Here is a 20,393-nt window from a genome sequence, read left to right as displayed (position 1 = left end):
AGGAGCACAGGCAACGTGAGACCCCAAAACCACCTGCAAGATAATTGGACAGTCCTTCACACTAAGGCCCCACGAAGGGATGATATATCCAGGGTGTAGTACAGCAGTGTTGAAACACATAAGAATCCTCTAGTTCTTTAATATTTCCTGCTCCTACTATTTATTATTAATACTGTTAGACCTGCATATGTTCATTTGTAAAATTAAGATCATTTGATGCACGAAATCCAAGATAGATAAACCCTTCAGAAATAATAATGGGAGTAATGGTTCCCTGAGGATACAGTAAGAGAAGGGGGAGAGGGAGAACTGACAGCAACGATGACTATATAGCCCCACTCGAGGGGAATGAATAGCAGAATGCAGGTAAACAGAGACATTGGATGGTTTAAGATATGGCCAAAAAATAACTATAATAATAATATTCAATATAATAACAAGGGTTTCTGGGGGCTCGGGGGGCAGGGACAAAGGGGAGCGCATATGAAAGACTGCAAGAAAATGATGGTGGCAGCGATTCTACAATCCTGCTTCATCTAATTGAACTATGGATTGTCGTAATATCTGCAAGAACTCCCAATAAAATGGGGGTGGTAGAGAGAGCATAAAACCCCTCTACCTAAAAATAAATGGATGAAAAAAGCATTAAAGACTATGAAGTCTTATTCACTGAAGACTATGAACATCATTGTAAGAAACGAAAGAAGACCTCAGTCAGTGAAAAGGCATCCCTATTCCACCACGTGAAGGACTGGAAGACTTATAAACATTGTTCAGATGACAACACTTTGTTGTTGGTGTTAGGTGTCATTGGATAAGTTTTGACTGACAGCAATCTCCAGTTTCAGCAGAACTCCCCACAAAGCAGCCTTTATGGAAGCAGACCGCCAGGTCATTCTCCTACAGCAGCACGAGGTGGACTTGAACCACTAGCCTATCGGTTAGCAGCAAAGCACGTAATTGTTGGTAATATCTTTTACTCAGGCTTTGTTTTGGACACCTTTCTAAATCAAATTAGTTTAAAAGTTACTTTTAAACTGATCTCAGAACAAACTCTAAAAATAGGGTACAGAATGGAGCCAATAAAAGCTGAAATCAGTAAATGCGTACAGGGAATTTCAACAAAGAGAATATCTATACCTCGGATTTGTCCTGAACGGTTGGCAAGTTCTGTGATGTTTCCACCACTTGATGCAACTTCTTATGAAGCTCATCCATCTTCTGTTTTAATAACTGTTCTTCAAAAGCATTTGCTTCTTTCTTTTTCATATAGTGTCTGTCTTCATTAACTTCAGAATACATAAAAAATTAACGGATTACATGTGAAAGTTTAAATACAGGTGATTAGAGACATACATGTAAAATACACTAAAGGTAATACACTTTAGGATGCTGCTTAGAAATCTTTTCTATATTTATTAGGTTATTAGAAGCACTCAGCTTAAGTATAAATTTTTTCAATTGAAATCATTTTATTGGGGACTCTTACAGCTCTTAGAACAATCTATACATCCATTGTGTCAAGCACATTTGTACATATGTTGCCATCATCATTTTCAAAACATTCTTTCTACTTGAGCCCTTGGTATCAACTATTTTTCCCTCCCTTCCTCACCCTTCCACCCATAAGAACCCTTGATAGATTATAAATTATTATTATTTTGCTATCTTATACTGTGCACTTCTCCCTTCACCCACATTTCTGTTGTTTGTCCCCCTGGCCAGGGGGCGGGGTTATACATCAATCATTGCGACTGATTCCCTCATTCTCCCCTCACCTTCCCCCTACCCTCATGGTATCGCTACTCCCATTACTGTACTTGAGGGGTTTATCTGTACTTTAACCTTAATTTTTATTTGCCCTCAGCAGGATTATACCCTTAAGGATGAACTGTGTCTTCTCTGAAAGATGTCTGTCTGTGGTCATAATCCTATTTAGGAACGGGTTGTCGTTATTATGCTAATGAGGCAGGATTAGTGTGGAGTATGCTCTGAGCCAATCGATATTGAACTAGACGAGATTAAGCACAAGCTAACAGGGAGAGAGTGCAGGAGGGAGAGGCCAAGCTACATGACTATTGCCGCCAGGAGCAGCAGCTCAGACGAGGCAAGACCTTCCTCCGGAGCAGCAGAGAAAAAGCCTTTCCCTAAAGCTGGCGAGCGTCCTGGGGCGCTTGAAGGTAGAGGGAAAACGTCTGTATGTTAAAGGCATCTACTGTTTCAGCAGCACTAAGAGATAGCTTTCGAGAAATAATCATGACTTCAAATGATCTGAAAATAGAAGTTCTGTCTTTTTTGTCTTTTTTAATGAAAATCTCCAGGTGCTTTCTCAAAATAAAAAGTAAGATACGCAAGGACGCCAGGTGCCTCAGGCACACTCTAGTTGGCCCTGTTTTCAACAACTAGGTGAATACTAATGTATTCCATGAGTCACATCATCTGGTTTAAGATTTTAAATGTGAAAGAGAAACGCCACTATACACCACACGAAGTGGGTCCAGTATTGTGATAAGTACTGACTAACTTTTCTTACAGAAAGAAAGGCCTCTGAGTTGTTCTAGCTCTAAGGGCCATGCTGTTAAAACAAAGCCAGTGCAGACACTGGTCTTAAGAACGAAGCTTTTGATGTGAGGGGAAAACCTTGATCCACCCTCTTTGCATAGATAGCATGGCACTTGGTCAGGGGCCCTTCTGAAAGTATCTGGAGTGCTTGAGATCATAAAAAATCTCTACTGAACGCAAGTTTCTGTCCTACTCCATCCAGAGTACAAATAACTGACCTAGAGGCTTAGCACTGCTTATAAAAGTTCACACCAATTAAAATAAATATCATAGTAAAAGGTAAGGCAATAAACTCATATGGATTGTTACCTCCTCAGAATTGTTTCAACTGTAATCCATTCCGTCAAGCCTTCACTTTGGTCCTTGTACAAACATGGCTGCTAGGCTAGTATTGAACAAGGAATTCTAGGCTGGCAATAGAATACCCGGGGAGATATACACACACATACACACACACACACACACACATTTTCAGCATAGAGAACTATATAAAAGTACTATTCAGAGAGGAGGATTATTCTGAGCAGTATTAGAAACCTCAAATGATAAGGTTATAAGTACCCCATTGTTCATGCTTTTTCCGCTGATTATATTTCTGGGCTCTCAGTTCTTCAAAGGAGAATTCTGATTCTCCACGAATAAGCTTCTCTTTGCAATACATAACAACTTGCTTAACATCAGCTTTGGCTGTCGAAGATGCAGAATATTCTGATTTAGAAATCATGACCACTCTTTGTTCCCTATAATGGGAGAAAATATACTGCTGACAACAGTGCACGCGGATAGCTCTTAAAGCAAGTAATGCAAGAATGCACGGATGATACTTGCATATTCGATTCTTTATCACATGTTGAAGATGTACTTCCAGCAAGTTCTGACCCCTGAAAGGACAGAAAATAAATATAAGCATTCAGTTAGCAGCAAAGAAAGACACCATCACCACCCAAAACTTTTAAGTCCAGTGGAATTTTTGCACAATATGTTTGAAGTCCCCTTACGTGAGATGTGACAGAAAGTCACTTCAGTTGTAGTTGACATGGAGGTTAATCATAGTTGAAAAAAATTGAAGAACTGAGACAGCAAGTGGATGTACGAGTGAACCAAGAGAGCATTTCAGTTCCATCCGCAGTCTCCCCTCGACTCCCCAATGCGGTGATTACCTGAGCTTTAGCAAGGCACGCCAGCGGATCCCCCGGGTGTGAGTTCGATCGGATGGCTTGATTTATAAGCTGAGCACTGCACAGAGGGTCGGGGGCTCTGGCTGTGGAGAGACACGAGGAAATACGGAAGGACAAGCCTAAAGCCATGCTAGATAGCATGATTACATGACAGCTTTCGCCTTTCAACTAAACAACATACAAACCCAATCAACTTATCAACCTCTCCAAACTGACAATATAAAACACGTTTTTAGATAAGATATGAAACAATTTTCTGATTAACTCAAAATTCCCAAGCAAGTACTCAAAAGAAATATAAAACTTATCTAATTATTTCGATCAGCTTAGGTTAGTCAATGTTCATTGCTTGAAGTATATTTCTTCAAAAAGTTACTGTACAGATGGAGGAAGCCTCAAAAAGCTCAAGGAAGAATGGAATGAAAATAGGAGTACAACAATTCCTAAGTAAATGCTATCCTTAAACCTGATAGTTTTTTTTAATCTTAAAAATATAACTCAAGCATCATGCTTTTCTTGTGAGTTTGCTTTTCTGAAGTAACAGAGAGCCTCTGATCTCCAGAGCTTTTCATGATTATTATTATGAGTGCCTTTCTTATTACCTAAAAGAATACAACTGAGAACTCAATATATATGCACAGATTTTTGTTTGTTTTAAGAAATTCTAAAAAGCAGCACAAGTCAGAAAATATATTATAAACCACTTAGACATTTTAGGAAGCATTGCTTTACCTGCAGCTGGCAAGTGAGTTTCGTTGAGGCGTTTCTGAAACAACCTATAGATTATAAATGTACAGTTTAATATGTATCTGTATTGAGGTGAAAACTAAAAATTATAAGGAAATTATTTTAAGTAGTGAAGACTGTCGAGAACACAAAGTTGAAATACACAGTTGTTCCAATGTCACAAAAAAAGTCACACCCATGCACTCATGTTAGAAATATTCCTCATCTTGTCCAATTTATGTATTTCTTGGCCTTATATAACAAATGCCAGCCTGTTAATGTCACCACACAATGAGTCCTAACTTTTGGGAATTTTACACACCTGGGTCAGAGGAGTGCTGGTTACTAACAGAAAGGTTAGTGGTTCTGAGGAATAAATGTGTGGCAGTCTGCTTCGGTAAGATGAGAGCCTTGGAAACCCTAGGGGACAGCTAAACCCTGGCCTGTAAGGTTGCTGTGAGTTGGAATCAACTCAAGAGCAGTAGGATGTGTGATGTCTCACTCATGGGGAAAGAGTTGGAAGAAGTGAAAATATAAAACCGCCTCTTTCAAAAGGCTGATGTTTCATGTTTATGATGGTCATGTTCTCTGAGAAGTCCTCAACTATGCCTTCCAAGCACTCGGTGGTGCTGTTGGATAAGTGTTGGACTGCTAACCTCAAGGGCAGTGGTTCACATGCACCAGCTGTGGGTTTCGTCTCAGAAATCCTATAGAGGGTTGATTTGAGTTGGACCTGACTCAATAGCAGTGCATTTTTTAATACCTGGTAAGTAATGTGCAATTTGTAAACCTGACATTTTTGGGTGCTAAGAATCAAATTATAAAAAGACCACGAGTTGTATAAGCAAATGCAATGTGTGGACCTTGTTTCTCAATAAATCAACAGTTCAAAAAACGTTTTTTGGTTACTGGATGGGGAAATTTCAATACTGACTGAAAATTATTTTGTTGGATGTGATAACAGCATCAAAGCTCTATAAGAAATAGGCTCTAGAAATGTTTGTGGACATGTTTAGGGTAAAACATTTTATGGTCTTGCATTTGCTTCAAAATTCTTCAGCAGAACCGGACATCCCCTTACGGAAAGGTCGCGGGGAGGAGACACGCCAGTCAGGGTGCAGTGCAGCAACGATGAAACACACTACTTTTCCTCCAGTTCCTAAATGCTTACTCCCCCGCCCCCCGACTATCATGATCCTAATTCTACCTTACAAATCTGGCTAGGCCAGAGGATGTACACTGGTACAGATGGGAACTGGAAACACAGGGGATCCAGGATGGATGATCCTTTCAGGACCAGTGGTGAGAGTGGCGAAACTGTGAGGGTGGGGTAGAGAGGGGGAATCGATTATAAGGATCTACATATAACCTCCTCCCTGGGGGATGGACAAAAGAAAATGGGTGAAGGGAGACGTCAGACAGTGAGATATGACAAAATAATAATTTATAAATTATCAAGGGTTCATGAGGAAGAGGGGTGTGGGGATGGAGAGGGAAAAATGAGGAGCTGATGCCAGGGGCTTACATGTAGAGCAAATGTTTTGAGAACGATGAGGGTAACGAATGTACAAATGTGTTTTATACAATTGATGTTTGTATGGATTGTGATGAGTTGTATGAGCCCCCAATAAAATGATTTAAAAAGATCAGTAATGAGAGCAGCCATACCAAGAGTGTAAGAGTAAGGTGGGGGAGAATAGGGGAACAGATCACAATGATCTACATATAAACCCCTCCTTGGGGGAGGGACAACAGAAAAGTGGGTGAAGAGAGACATCAAACTGTATTAAGACATGGCAAAATAATAACAAAAAATAATAACAATTTATAAATTGTTAAGGGTTTGTAAGGGAGGGAAGGAAGCGGAGAGAGGGAGAAAAAATGAGGAGCCGATACCAAGGGCTCAGGTAAAAGAATATGCTTTGAGAATGAAGATGCAACAAATGTACCAATGTGCTTGATTCAATGGATGGATGTATGGATTGTGATAAGAGTTGTATGAGCCCCAATAAAATGATTAAAAAAAATTCTTCAGCATAGAAAACAAAATGTCAATAATCTCCTACTAAAAGTAGGAGATTGGTAAATGGAGGTTCATGATAGTTTTTCTTTCTTAATATGTTTGAAGTTTCTCATAAAACAATTAGAAAGCATGAGTACTGTGACAAAGTTAGATAAAAATGTGATATTAAATGTGCTGGTAACAAGTGCAGTGAGTCCTGGCAATCCCCTGGGTAAGTGTTGGCTACTAACTACAAGGCTGATGGATCGAAACCAAGAGCTGTAAGCCCGGGCAGAGTTGAAGGTATCCGCTCCTGTAGAGATTTACCCCTCAGAAACCCTACACAGGGCTGCTGTGAGTCAGAACTGACCCAGTGGCAATGGACTGGGTATCATGCTAGTGAGGGGGAAGTAAAACACTGTATAACCTTTCGAATTGGTAGTTTGGCTACATGGACCAGAAATCTTAAAACTCTTCATACACCCTTGACCTAAGAGTTTCAAGTCTGAGAATCTATCCATAAGAATTATATAAAATAGGAACTACTTTGAGAAATTCTTTTATAAAAAAACGACTTTGATACAAAGCTGCCTATGTATGTAAAGGATGCTTGCAAACTTGTAACAAGCACACACAAAATAATGCCAAAAAGTTTCTTCTCTTTCTTTAGTTTTTGGTACTTGCAAAATTTCCTCAATGAAGTGTATTTAACCACAGAAAAAGAATAATATTGGAAAGAAAATCAAAGTTATGTCATTCTCTATAAAAATTAAAAAATCAAAATGTTGGAAATAAGTTAAATGTCATAGGAGAGTAGTTAAATTAGGCTATGACTCTGACAGATTCCACAACCATTGTGTACGTAGTATAAAAGCTCTTTTTTCTTAAGAGTAGTGTGAAGTTCAGTGTATAGAACCAGACATCTGGTAAGATGTACTGTTAAAACATAGAAACACAAAGATTCACATAACAGGTGTAGGAAACAATACTGAAAGGAAATGCGTGGAAATGTTAACAGTAATATTCCTGGGTGGTTTCTATTTCTTTACACCTGCCTATATTACCTACATTTTCCACATGGAGAATTTCCCTATACAAAGAGATGACACTTTTAAAAAAAGAAATTTTGGAGTAAGCAGTACATGACAAAGTAGGAGTTTTCTCTTATAAGCACCTGTACTGTTGCTGCAGCAGTTCCCTAGGTTCAGCCTTGTTTTGAAGTCCTCTCCGAAAAATAGCACTGGCATGCTGCAGCTCTCCCTGGCCTTCCAGGTGCCCAGCCCAGGCGATGTACAGAGGCGATGACAGGGTCCCAATCCCTTGGTTGTACAGAAACTCAAAAAACTGATGACGGTCACTGTTACACTCAGCCTATGGGAGGCCAAACAGGGGGAAAAACAAAGGAAATCTGTTTTACAGCTGGCCCAGGGTTCATTCAGCCTCACGGCTCAGGTTCCTCAAATGCCTCTGCGATGAAGAAGGATACATGTTTCTTACAGGTGAGATTCCTTCCTATCCTTGACATGCAACAGCCTGAACATTACCCACGGTCTTTCTCAAGGCAGTGCATCCCACGTGAATTGATTACGTAAACTCTTTATTTTGCCTTAATTTGAGCATTATGGCGTTCTATGGGGTGCCTCCCATCTTAGTGTAATTTAGTGAGCAAATCCACGTGTTTTTCGGTTTCATTCCATTCATGATTTCACTACAGCTCACAGACCTTAAGGCTTTATTCTCAGGTTACCGAGACCCAAATCTCTCAAGCCCTAAACCGAGGACATGTTCTCGTTATAGTTTCTGAGTTGAGGCCATTAATTATTCACAATGAATTTAATGTAGCCCCAGAATCCCCCTTCTTAGCTGAGAAGGTTTACTTATTTGGCCCTTCTCCTACGGAGCACAGTTCTATTCCTCAACACATGGGGCTGCCAGGAGTTGGGATTAATTTGAAAGCAATTTTTAGAAATAGTAAAATAATCTTAAAATCTAGGTGGGGCGAGGAAGCAAAAATTTAATGCGATTATAGATTTGATTATACATCTGAAAGTATACTTACAAATTTTAGACAGTAATGGATGAATCTTGGGTCATTGTGATAATTCTTCTTATCTAAAAATGTCTTCATTAACTGTTCTAATAATGCCGTCAAGTATTCTTTACTCTCAGGAAAGTTCTCTTCTACCCACTGCATGTAACTAGAAAAACATCGATAATGTCAAATTTCAAAGCAGCAACTAGTTTGTTTAAAGGAGCAAGATAAACTAAATGCTAACCTTTCCCATTCACCAAGGGGGTCATCACCCTTGTAGTTCTGCATATGGGCCTCAAACATCCTAGGGGAGAGACAAACACGTACATGGAACATTAGTGATAGACTCTAAAAATAGAAATACATTTCATTTATAAAGCATCTATCATTTGAAACAGAAATCTTAATTCAAATGAGACATAAGAATGTAAGATTTTCCAAAATGGAAACAAGACCCCGAGATTAGCCCTAGGAAGTGACTGGGAGGGTGCTGAAGAGGGTCTGCAGCTTTATCTCCAGTGACGTTCCGCGGGCCTACTACCATCCTGTCAACAGTTTGCTCCTCACCCCAATGGGGTGATCAAGGTGTAGGAGTGACTCAGACTTATCGCTAAGACAAGGAAGGAAACAAGATTCACAGGGGACTTCTGACTAGCGGTGAGAGAGCCCAGGGCTTCCTTTTAGGCCTGAATAAAACACAGCATCCCCGAGGCAAAACAAAAAATGGCAGTATCCCAACCGTTCTTCTTCAGAGTCCAGTTTCTAGGACTATCTGCTCAGCATAGCATACCGATGGAAAGTGCAGTGAGAAGATACAATCCCAACGCACACCTTTCCCGATTTTAACCACGCAGCATCCCCTTGTTCTGTTGGCCAACTGCCCCCTGATCCAGGTACAAGTTCCACAGGAGCACAATGAAGTGTTCTGGAATTCCCACTCTGTTATGACCCACACATTTGAATGCCTTTGCATACGTCAATGAAACACAAGTAAACATTTTCCTGGTACTCTCTGCTTTCAGTCAACATCTATTTGACATCACCAATCACATTCCTTATTTCATATCCTCCTCTGTCTGAATCTGGCCTGACCCTTTGGCACCCTGTCAATGAACTGTTCCTGGATGCTCTTCAGTAAAATTTAACTCACGTGTGATATCAATTACGTTGTTCTCTAATTTGAGCCTTCTATTGGGTCACCTTTTTAATTTTTTTGGAATGGGTACAAAAAGTATCTTTTCCTGTCAGTTCTCCAACTAGCTGTCTTCCGAATTTCCCAGCATAGACCAGTGAGTGCTTCCAGTACTCCATTAGCTTGTTAAACCATCTCAATTGGAATTCCATTAATCCTGGAGCTCTGTTTAGGCTAATACTTTCAGTGCAGCTTAGACGCTTCCTTCAGCATCACTGGTTCTTGATCATATGCTATCTCTTGAAATGGCTGAATGCCAATTAGATATTTCAGGTAGTGATTCGATGTAGTCTCTTCATCTTCTTTTGGCGCATCCTACATTGTTCAACATTTTTTCCCATAGAAAGTTTGTATATTTTAAATTTTCTGTTCAGCGCTTCATCATTTCTTCCATTTGCCTTAGCAACTCTATGGTTAAGAGCAAGTTTCAGATCCTCTTTTACATCCACTTTGATTCTTTCTTTCTCTCTTGTCTTTTTAATGATTGTTTGATTTCCTCATGTATGATGTTCTTGATGTCATCCCATAGCTCATCAGGTCATCTATCATTAATGTTCAATACATCAACTCTGTTCTTGAGATGTTTTTGAAATTCAGGTAAAATATACTCAACATCATCTTATAGCTCTTGCCAACTTGTTTCCATTTTCTTCAGCTTTATCCTGAACTTACATAAGGGCAACAGATTCTCTGTTCCACAGTGAGTCCCTGGGGTCTGGTTTTGGCTGCTGATCTTGAGCTTTTTTATCACCTCTTCCCATAGATGTACACAAACTGATTTTTGTATATTCCATCTAGAGAAGTACATGTGTATAGTCACCATTTGTATTGCTGAAAATTGCTAGAAACAAGTCTTTGGTCTTGCAAAATGCTATCATGTGATTGTCCATTTCATTTATATCACCAAGACCATATTTTCCAACTTAACTTCCATTTTGTTTCTGACTTTTTGCATTCCAACTTCCAATAATTATGAATGCATCTTGATCACCTATTTGATCAATTTCTGACAGAGGCATTGGTAGAATTCTTCATCACACAGTATACATTCTTCTCCAGTGCACACAGCATACACTTTAGAATAGAGCACACATTAGGCTACAAAGTAAGCTCCAACAAATTCAAAAACACTGATATTCTAAACCCATTTTCTCAGATCAGAATGCTATAAAACTGGAAATGAACAATGGAAAAGAATTGGAATATAAAGATAAATAGACACTGAATAACATATTACTTAAAAACTGGATAGTAGATCAAATAAGGGATGAAATGAAGATATTCCTTGAAGCAAATGAGAATGATGTGTTAGGCCAGGTTGACGAGAGAAACAAATCCAGGGCACTCATATAAATCAATATGTCCTTCTATATCAAGAATGCATCACAGCCTAGTCCAACTCAAGTCCCTTAGTCCAATGCTAGTAAATAAGTCTCTTTCAGATTCATGTAGTCACATGCTGCTGACACAGAAGCAGAAAGTCACAGTCAGTGCTTGCAGAGTCACGTGGCTCTAAGGAAGAAACATGGCAAGGTAATCACCACTGTCAGGGTCGGATGGCCCACATGGGGCCATCTCTGGAGGCAGACAGTCTGAGTGAAGTCCCAGTGAGGAAGAAGACAAACTGGCAGAGAGAAAGCAATTCCCAGAGTCCTTCATTCTCATAAAAGTTTACACACCATAGAAGGTATCATCAAGCTATCACATAATTGACAGGTTTAGCTCCACCTCTAGACAGAAGTGTATAGTTCACATAAAAATCATCCAACTACCACAAACGACAACACATACCAAAGCCTTTGGGACACAGCAAAAGCAGTTATGAGAAGGCAATTTGTAACAATCAATGCACATATGAGAAGAGATTCAAAATCAGCACCTTAACAAAGCACCTCAACAGACAGAACAAAGGGAACAAAATAAACCCTTATTGAAAAAAATCAACAAGAAAAGTTGGTTTTTGCAAGGATTAACAAAATGTATCAACTGCTGACAAACTTAACAAAGACAAAAAAGGGAAGATACAACCATGTAGAATTAGGGATGAAAAGGGTGACATCACAACAGATCCAAATGAATAAAAAGAATAGTCACACAACACTTCCAAAGACTGAGCATGTTTGCTAATCTAGAAGAAATGGACAAACACCTAAAAATACACCATCTACCCACGTTAAAGCATGTAAAACACCTGAAGAGACACCCCCCCCCACACACACACACAGAAAAACAGAAAAGAAATAGAGGTTATCAATAAACTTCCAGTCAATAAAAGATCAGATGGCTTCACAGGAGAATTCTACCAAGTATTTAAGGGACAGCTGTCACACAGACTATTCCTGAATACACAAGGGACAGCAAACTCTCAAAGTCATTCTACGCAGCCAGCATAACCTGGATGCCAAATCCAAATAAAGACCCTGTGGTAACAGAAAACTACAGACCGGTATCCTTCCTGAAAATACATGCAAAAACTCTACCACAATTCTGGCCAAGAGAATTCAACAACATAAAAAAATTAACCATGCTCAAGTAGGATTCTATTTGCCAAAATTTGGTTGAGAATTTTTGCATTAATAGTTAATCATTAGATAACAATCAAAGTAATCCACCATATAAACAAGACAAAGAATAAGAACTACATAATCATATTGATCAATGCAGAAAAAGCATTTGACAATATCCTACTCCTATTTCTAAAATGAACACTCAAAACAGGAATAGAAAAGACATTTCTCAACATAAGTAAGGCCACATACAAAAATCCATCAGGCCAATATCACACTCAATGGGGAAAAATGGAAAACATTTCACCAGAAAATGAGAACCAGACAACTATCTAGCCCAGTATCGCCACTCTTACACAGGATATCTTAGTTGGAATCAGTAGACAACAAAATTAAATCAAAGAAATAAAATTGGGCAAAGGAGAAGTGCAGCCTTGCTATTTGTAGACAATATGATTTTATATAGAAAGACTCTCAAAGACTCCACAAAAGAGTGTTGCAAACCATTGAGGAATTTAGTATAGCAGGGTACAAGATTAACAAGTAGAAATCAATCCAATTCCTATACACTGGTGACGAGAGCTCCAAAAGAGACATCAAGAAAACAATGCCATTTATAATAGCCATACAAAAGTTTAAATACTTAGGAACAAACCTACCAAAGAAGCAAAAGACCTACACACAGAAAACTATAGAACATTATTACCAGAAACCAAAAGAGACCTCCATAAATGAGAGAATATATTGTGAGAATGTCAATACTTCCTAAAGCAATCTACAATCACAACTCAATTCCTATCTAAATCTCAAGTTCATTTTTTAAAGAAATGAAAAAACTAATTACCAACTTCATATGTAGAGGGAAGAGGCCCAAGAAAAGCATAGAAATTCTGAAAAGAAGAATAAAGTAGGAGGCCTTGAACTTTGCACTGCCTGACCCATAAACTCACTACACATTCACAGTAGTCAAAACAGCCTGGTACTGGTACAATGATACATAGACTAGTGAACAGTACAGAAACCCTAGTAATAAAACCATCCACCTACAGGCAAAAAAAAGGAAAAAAGCATTAAATGGGAAAGAGACATCCTTTCCAATAAATGGTGCTGGAAAAATTGGATCTCATCTGCAGAAGAATGAAATAGAGCCCATACCCCACCCCATGCACAAAAATGAACTCAAGATAGATTAGAGATCATCAGAAATGAACTCAAGATGGAGTAGAATCATCAAAAATGAACTCAAGATGGATTAGGATCAGCAATGAGAAAATATGGACAAACTTAGGGGTCCTATTGCAGGGCACACACAGACTACCATATGTAATAAAGGAAACACAGAGTGGAAGACAAAATAGATGACTGGGACCTATTAAGAATAAAATACTTATGCACAAAATCTCTAGCAATGGCACAAGGGATTAATTAATAAAATCTACAAAATTCTATCACATCTGAATAAGTAGAAAAGAAGTAATCTTATTAAAAGATAGGGAAAAGCCATGAATATACAATTCACAAAGGACAGCACTTGAATGTCTAACAGATCAGGAAATGTTCATGATCACTAGTCATCAGAGAGATGCAAATCAAAACAATGATGAGGTATCACCTTACACCCACAAGGGTAGACAATGGAAAATAAAACCAAAACAAATGATGGAGAGGGTGTGGAGAGATTGGAACTTTAATATACTGCTTTGGGGCTTACAAATTATGTATAACCACATGTCGCTACCTAAAACAATCAGGAATAAAAATGACAAAGCCCAGCATACTTTTGCTGGACATATACCCCAAAGAAATAAGAGTCAGAACAAACAGACATAGGATCTCCCATGTTCACTGCACCACAATTCACAATAGCAAGAAGCTGGAAATGGCTTAAATGTCCATCAGGAGAATGGATAATGAAACTCTGGTACATACACACAGTAGAATACCATGCATCTCTAATTGAACAGCGATGAAACCATGAAACAATTCAGGATATGGATAGACCTGGGAACCATTATGCCAAGTGAAATTAGTTCATCACAAAAGGGGAAATACTGCATGAGTTCACTACTCCAAAGGTAAAGCCCAAGAAAAAGGTAGGCTTCTGCTCTCAGGTCATGTGATCTAATCTGGTCGACCATGCAACAGGGTAGAAAGCCTGCCTAGAGCCCATGAACCATATTTTCTCACCCCCTTTATATTTTAAAAACCACCTTTGACAGAGGAGACCTCAGCTCAGCTGGAATCAGTTTTTCAAGATGAAGGGAGGGGGAGAAGACCTTTCACTTACTGTTAATGCAACACTATGCTAAGGTTACCCGAAATTACCTTGCTGGAAATTCAAGTCAAAATGTGAGGAGGGAGGCATGTATGTCTCCCAGAAGGCAATTATAGTTCTGTTGGTGGGTAAGCTGGGAGGAGCAACCTATATTTAACAATATTTCTATGTACCCCTTGGTGACCAGTCATTTGTTATAGAATTCCGAGACTTCCCCCCAAATTCCAAACTCAATGCCATTGAGTCAATGCTGAGTCATGGTAACCCTCAGTGGGTTTCGGAGACTGTAACTGTTTATGGGAGTAGAAAGCCCGGTCTTTCTCCTGTGGAGCTGCTGTTGGTTTCAAACTGCCGACCATGTGGCTCGCAGACCAACTGATAAACGCTACACCACTAGGACTTCTTCTCTGTCTTTTCGAGGCACGAACCATCTTCATAGGCCACACTAGATAAATTCGATGTGGAAACCCGACTATGTGGACTGGACTTTACTTCAAACTTACTTGTAACAGATTTAAGGAACTGGTAGACTCCCTTGTACTCAATGTTGAAATACCCTAATGTGAGAAGCAGATGACTACTATCGCAAGGTTCAGGAATTGGCAGTTGCTGGACTGTGGTTTAGAGCTCTTGCGTTGAGGGTGCCCAATGAATGGTGGCTCTGTAGTACCATATATTTACTATTTTAATGTCCTCCTTGCTTTCTTTTGACATATATTAATCTGGTAGGCATGGTTCTGTCTTTGTGAATTGTGTAGTTATACGGTGTCAATTTCGGACTTGAGAGTATTAAGAATGAAGGGGTGGAGTTTAGTCTGTCAATCGGGTGATAGCCAATGTGGCCTCCGTGTGGGTATGGCCTTCTCCTGAGAATTCTGAGAAATACGGTATTTTCCTCCTTGGAGGCAGGAGACATCTCTCTCTCTGCTCACTCCCTTGGAGACACTCTACTGGCAAGACACAAGGCTGACTTGCTGTGAGACATCCCTGAGAAGCCACATGGACCTACCCTGATGCAGCCTTGGGTGCTGGAGAAGCCACGTGGAGACCCCTGCCAGCACTGAGATGCTTACAACGCCACTAGATCCAAAGAATTTCTACCTACTGGCCTGTGATCGTCCTGCACTCAGTGTTATTCCATGTATTTCATGAATCTAAAGAGGACTTTATAGATTGGTATCGGACATATGGGCTAATATTGGACCTACGGACTTGATCTGGACCAGGCTGGGATGTTTCCTCAATATTCAACTGCTCTTGCATATAAACCTCTTTCTCATACACGTATGAGATTTGTTTCTCTAGTTTACCTGGACTAACACAGAATAAATGTTACTGAAAGTTCTGCCCAATCACCATCACTACTGTTTGCCACTTAACAGTTTTATTAGTACAAGTCAACAATTTATGTATTGCAGTCTATAATCTTAAAGTCAAACATTAGTTTATTTAGCTTAACTAATATAAATGTCTGTCTTGAACATTATGCTCTTTTAAGAACTACCTATAAGGGGAACAAAGTGATAAAAGCAACTTGAAAGATTAGATAAGGAACCTCATGGTGGAGGATCAACTCAAAAAAAGGAGGGTGCTTAGAGCTGCATTCCTGGGAGAAGGAAATAGAAATCACTAGATTTACCTGCAGAAATAGTTGGGCTTATGAGAAAGATGAGGCTGTCTGCTCCTCTACAGACCTACAGCCTCAGAAACCCTCAGGAAGCCTATTCTATCTTGTAGGGTGACAATTAGCTAGAATCAACTGGATGGCAGTGGTTACTGGAAATAAAAACAACAACAAAACAAACCCCCAAACCAAAACCAACAAAACCCACCAAGCAGAGTCAAAAGAAATCATAAAACCTGGGGTTGCAAAGGGGTTTCAAGAAACTGGGTCTTAGGGTCAACCCAGTTTTAAAAAGGGGAAAAGGCATGAAAAGCCACTTGTAGGAATTTTGTAAATCGTAGAAATAAATGGATTCCAACACAAAAGGATGTTCAACCTCTCATTGTATGTAGCAGTTTACCTACCTGAGATCCACTTTCTCACACACCATGTTAAAAGTGTATTCTTGTTAGTCAAACGAGAGAAAGGGTTCTCTCCACCTTGCTCGCAGGACCGGGAACATGCTCAATCCCTGCACTGAGAAGCCCCCGCACAGCAGAAGGGCTGCTGGGACCCTGCATCACCCGGTCACTGATGGCGGGCAGGGTCATGGTGGGTGCACTGGGTGTTCACTGATTTTACATTAGCAGTGGGTCCAAGTGCAGAGCTCGGCTGAAACATGGTTCAGCGTCGTAGAGACGCACACACGCCTCCACTATCGGGGGCGCAGATGCCGCTCAGGAGGTGCATTCACCTGAATTGAACTCGGGTCTCCACACGGAAGGCGAGAATTCTGCCAAGGAACTGGGATAAATCTAACCAGTTTGACTTTCGGTCGCACCCGTTTGATTTAACTACTGTAAACTATTTTGAAACGCAATCTGGACAGATCATCTAAGTAATAATAATAATAACAACAACCAAAACAGGAGCAAGAACCTGTAAAATTATTGGCAGGCTGGAACAAATGACCGAAGCAGCAGCAAAGCTTTCTTTCCTTAAAGGTACACTGTCTTCAAAGCGCTTTAAAGTGGACCGTGGGATTGTGGGTAGGAGTAATTCTGTAGGATTTGGGGTCCAGAGAGGTTCTGTTAGGTCGGGCGTGTTTCTCTCGCGTGGGCGGTCCGCTCCGAGGGGGTCCACACAGGGGCTAAGCGAGGGCCCGAAACCCACCCACCCCGCCCCAACTGTCACCGAGGTCGCAGCCCGGGCAAGGGCGGGGCTGGGTTCTCGGCCGGCGGCTCCCGGTCGCTACTCTGCCCACGGCTCTCGAGAGGCGCTCGGCCTGCGGGAGGGTGGGCCGCCGTGGGATGAAGTCCACCGCCAAGGGGAGGCGGTTGGTGCAAAAGGAGGCAAGGCTGAGGCTGGGGCCGTCAGTCGGCCAGGCCCGAATCCGTGGGGTCCCACCCCAGCACCCTCCACCGCCCGCAGCCCGGGATCGCGCCCCGCACTTACTGAAAGACATTTTCCGCGTTATCCATGACGCAAGGACAGGGGCCAGGCAGCGGCCACCCCAACAGCAACACAACGACGACCCGCCGCCGATTCAAACCTGCTGCGCAGCCGCAGTTGGCGCACCGGGCGTTTGCGGCGTGCCTGGCCATTGGCTGGGCTCCAAGGGAGCTGACCGATTGGTCGAACCGTTGCCGAGCGACCAGGTCCCGCCCCCTGGCGTCGCGCTGCAGGTCCCCTGGTTCTCCGCAGGGCGTCAAGGCCAAGAGCGCCTGCGGAAGGCGGACACTGGCCCTTCAGGTTACGGAGGAGCTTTGTTTTGGGTTTACTTTAGGCGTTTAACGTTCGTCTGCTTTACATAACTAACTCCAAATGCCCGAGTCGGAAATGTTGTGCCTCAGCACTTGCCTCCTGAAGATGGCGCCTCTTGGGCCCCGTTCCGAAAGCTGTCACCGAGAATCACGCTGACGGATTCAGGAGATGGACGCCCTCCTATTTGTGGGGCAGAAGAAATCGTGTACTCCGCAGAGCTCGGGAGGTTGCGGCCCTGCGGCTTAGGAGACCAGCGGGTGTCGAGAAACACGCAACCCAGCCCAAGGAGTCGGGCGCCGCCCCTTTCCTCCGTTTTCTGTTAAGCTTCTCCAACTGCCACACCTCTAAAATCCTCGTCCCAGATCCTGAAGAGGTGTGTCACGGAGTTGGGATGGGACTTTAGGGCAGAGCGTGAGTAACACCTGTGACTTAAAAAAACAAAACATGGATAACTCTGGATTTTGTTTTGGCTTAGTGACTGCACCGCGAGGGCACGTTCTAACGATGACAGTTGAGAGGTGAAGGTATGTGGAGGCGATGGTTTGCACTCTTGTGGTCCTTTATTCTTTCTTTGTTTTGTTTTTCCAACTCCCCTGAAAGGCTGTGTGGGCGCCCTACATTCCGCTGGTAAAATAAAACAGAAAAGTCTAGGTAGATGAGAGCATGACGCAGGAAAACTTTTTAACATTTTTGTACGCCTAGCCTTGGTGATGTAGTGGTTATGAATTAAGCTATGATGCACAGGGTTGTCAGTTTGAAACCACCAGCAGCTCTGAGGGAGAAAAACTGGGCTTTCTACTCCTGTAAATAGTTACAGTATCAGAGACGCACTTTAACTATGTCATCATTGACGATGGCAGTGAGATTTTTTTAAATAATCATTTTATTGGGGGCTCGTACAACTCTTCACAATCCATCCATCCATCCATTGTGTCAAGCACATTTGTGCATTTGTTGCCATCATCATTCTCAAAACATTTGCTTTCTGCTTGAGCCCTTGGTATCAGCTCCTCATTTCCCCCCCCTCGCTCCCTGCTCACCACTCCCTATGGAATCTTGATAATTTATAAATTATTATTATTTTGTCATATCTTACACTGTCCAATGTCTCCCTTCACTCACTTTTTGGTTGTTGCCCCCCCCAGGGGGGGGGAGGAGGTTATATGTAGATCCTTGTAATCAGTTCCCCCTTTCCACTCCACCCTGCCTATATCACCACTCTCACCACTGGTCCTGAAGGGGTCATCTGCCCTGGATTCCCTGTGTTTCCAGTTGCTATCTGTATCAGTGTACATCCTCTGATCTAGCCAGATTTGTAAGGTAGAATTGGGACCATGAGGAAGCATTTAGGAACTAGAGGAAAATTGTATGTTTCGTCATTGCTACAGGCAGTGAGATTTCTGAGGAGCTCTAAAGACCAAGTCCTCTTGAATCATACAATAAAAAAATAAAGACTTGTAGAGGAGTCCAGAGGTCTAACAAGGATGGTGTAATATGTTGATGCTCCTTATCTATAAGTGGGTTGGAAAAGAGTTACTTCACCTTCTCTTTTGTCTTTCTCCCCTTTGGTCTCAATAACTTCCCATTCTACTTCTGAGGATATTTTCAAGGGCCACTTGACAATGCAAGTAAAGAATGAAGAGCTCTTCAGATGATGACTTCCTTCTTGAGGGAAGATTGTGTATATAAGTATTTGGCTCCCTAAGGCCTCTTAAATTAAATAATTTTTTAAGCCTCTTCTGGAAGTCTTGCTGCTCTCAAAGTCCTGATTTTTTACTTTTTTTTTTCAGGTTGGACATCAGTTTTGGTCTGTCTAAGTATCCAATGCTGTCAAGAGTGTGTTTACTCTGAGGGCTTTAGACCAGTGGTAGGTTTAAGTGACCATCACAGGAATTAAGATATCTTCATCATACAAACTGCAGTTTTGTGTCTGGTAGTGGCTCAATTAGTAATTGATTAGGAAATCTTGATAGAGGACCCATCATGTAAATTCAATTAGTCTCAGAAGGCTGGCAAGTTTTATAAGTCAATATAAGCAGAAAATGCTAAAGGGCCAGTATCTTATAATTTTAAACATATTAGCTAATTGTGACCTGTGTCTTTGACAACATGCCTTCTAATCTCCCGTCTGATCTTTCCCCTGCAAGCCTGTATTTCAACTGAAACAATCATCATGGATGATCTGAAAACCTGTTAAAGAACAGCCTTTTATTCATTTATCTATCTCTCCCTTTCATTTTTTTACTGTTGCCTTAATTTCTTCTTTTTTTTCTCAAAACCCATACCAGAATGTCAGAGAGGAAGGCTGGTGTGGTAGTTACACAATCTGTTAACTTGAGAAGGGGTGGAGTCTAGCATGTCAATCAGGTCACACCCAATGAGGACTCTGTGTGGTCATGACCTTCTCCTAAGGATTCTGGCAACTCTCTGGAGGTGGGACACACACTCTCTCAGTGAGACATTCCTGTTGACAAAGCACATGAAGCTACACTGATGGAGCCAGAGCCCTGGAGCTGGAGTTGGCCACGTTGAGACCCACACTAGCGCTGAGA

The 20,393-nt window shown here is 41.2% G+C and overlaps 1 protein-coding gene across 1 annotated transcript in view; it reads right to left on the bottom strand.

Moving 5' to 3' along the window:
- Positions 1 to 17,666, bottom strand: part of BUB1 (BUB1 mitotic checkpoint serine/threonine kinase) — a 51,506-nt gene extending 33,840 nt beyond the window's left edge. The window contains exons 1-9 of the mRNA XM_075563145.1: positions 17,533 to 17,666; positions 8,745 to 8,804; positions 8,528 to 8,666; positions 7,643 to 7,839; positions 4,473 to 4,516; positions 3,723 to 3,823; positions 3,391 to 3,443; positions 3,124 to 3,302; positions 1,141 to 1,289 (exon numbers count right to left, since the gene is read on the bottom strand). Of these exons, the coding sequence (XP_075419260.1) occupies positions 1,141 to 1,289; positions 3,124 to 3,302; positions 3,391 to 3,443; positions 3,723 to 3,823; positions 4,473 to 4,516; positions 7,643 to 7,839; positions 8,528 to 8,666; positions 8,745 to 8,804; positions 17,533 to 17,558 (948 nt within the window). The 5' untranslated portion in view covers positions 17,559 to 17,666. The remainder of the gene's footprint in view (positions 1 to 1,140; positions 1,290 to 3,123; positions 3,303 to 3,390; positions 3,444 to 3,722; positions 3,824 to 4,472; positions 4,517 to 7,642; positions 7,840 to 8,527; positions 8,667 to 8,744; positions 8,805 to 17,532) is intronic.
- Positions 17,667 to 20,393: the final 2,727 nt, after the last annotated feature.

The sequence above is a fragment of the Tenrec ecaudatus genome, chromosome 11, assembly GCF_050624435.1.
Source record: "Tenrec ecaudatus isolate mTenEca1 chromosome 11, mTenEca1.hap1, whole genome shotgun sequence".
Taxonomy (NCBI): Eukaryota; Metazoa; Chordata; class Mammalia; order Afrosoricida; family Tenrecidae; genus Tenrec; species Tenrec ecaudatus.
Note: the sequence above shows the minus strand (reverse complement) of the source record. Positions and strands in the feature narration are given on the sequence as shown.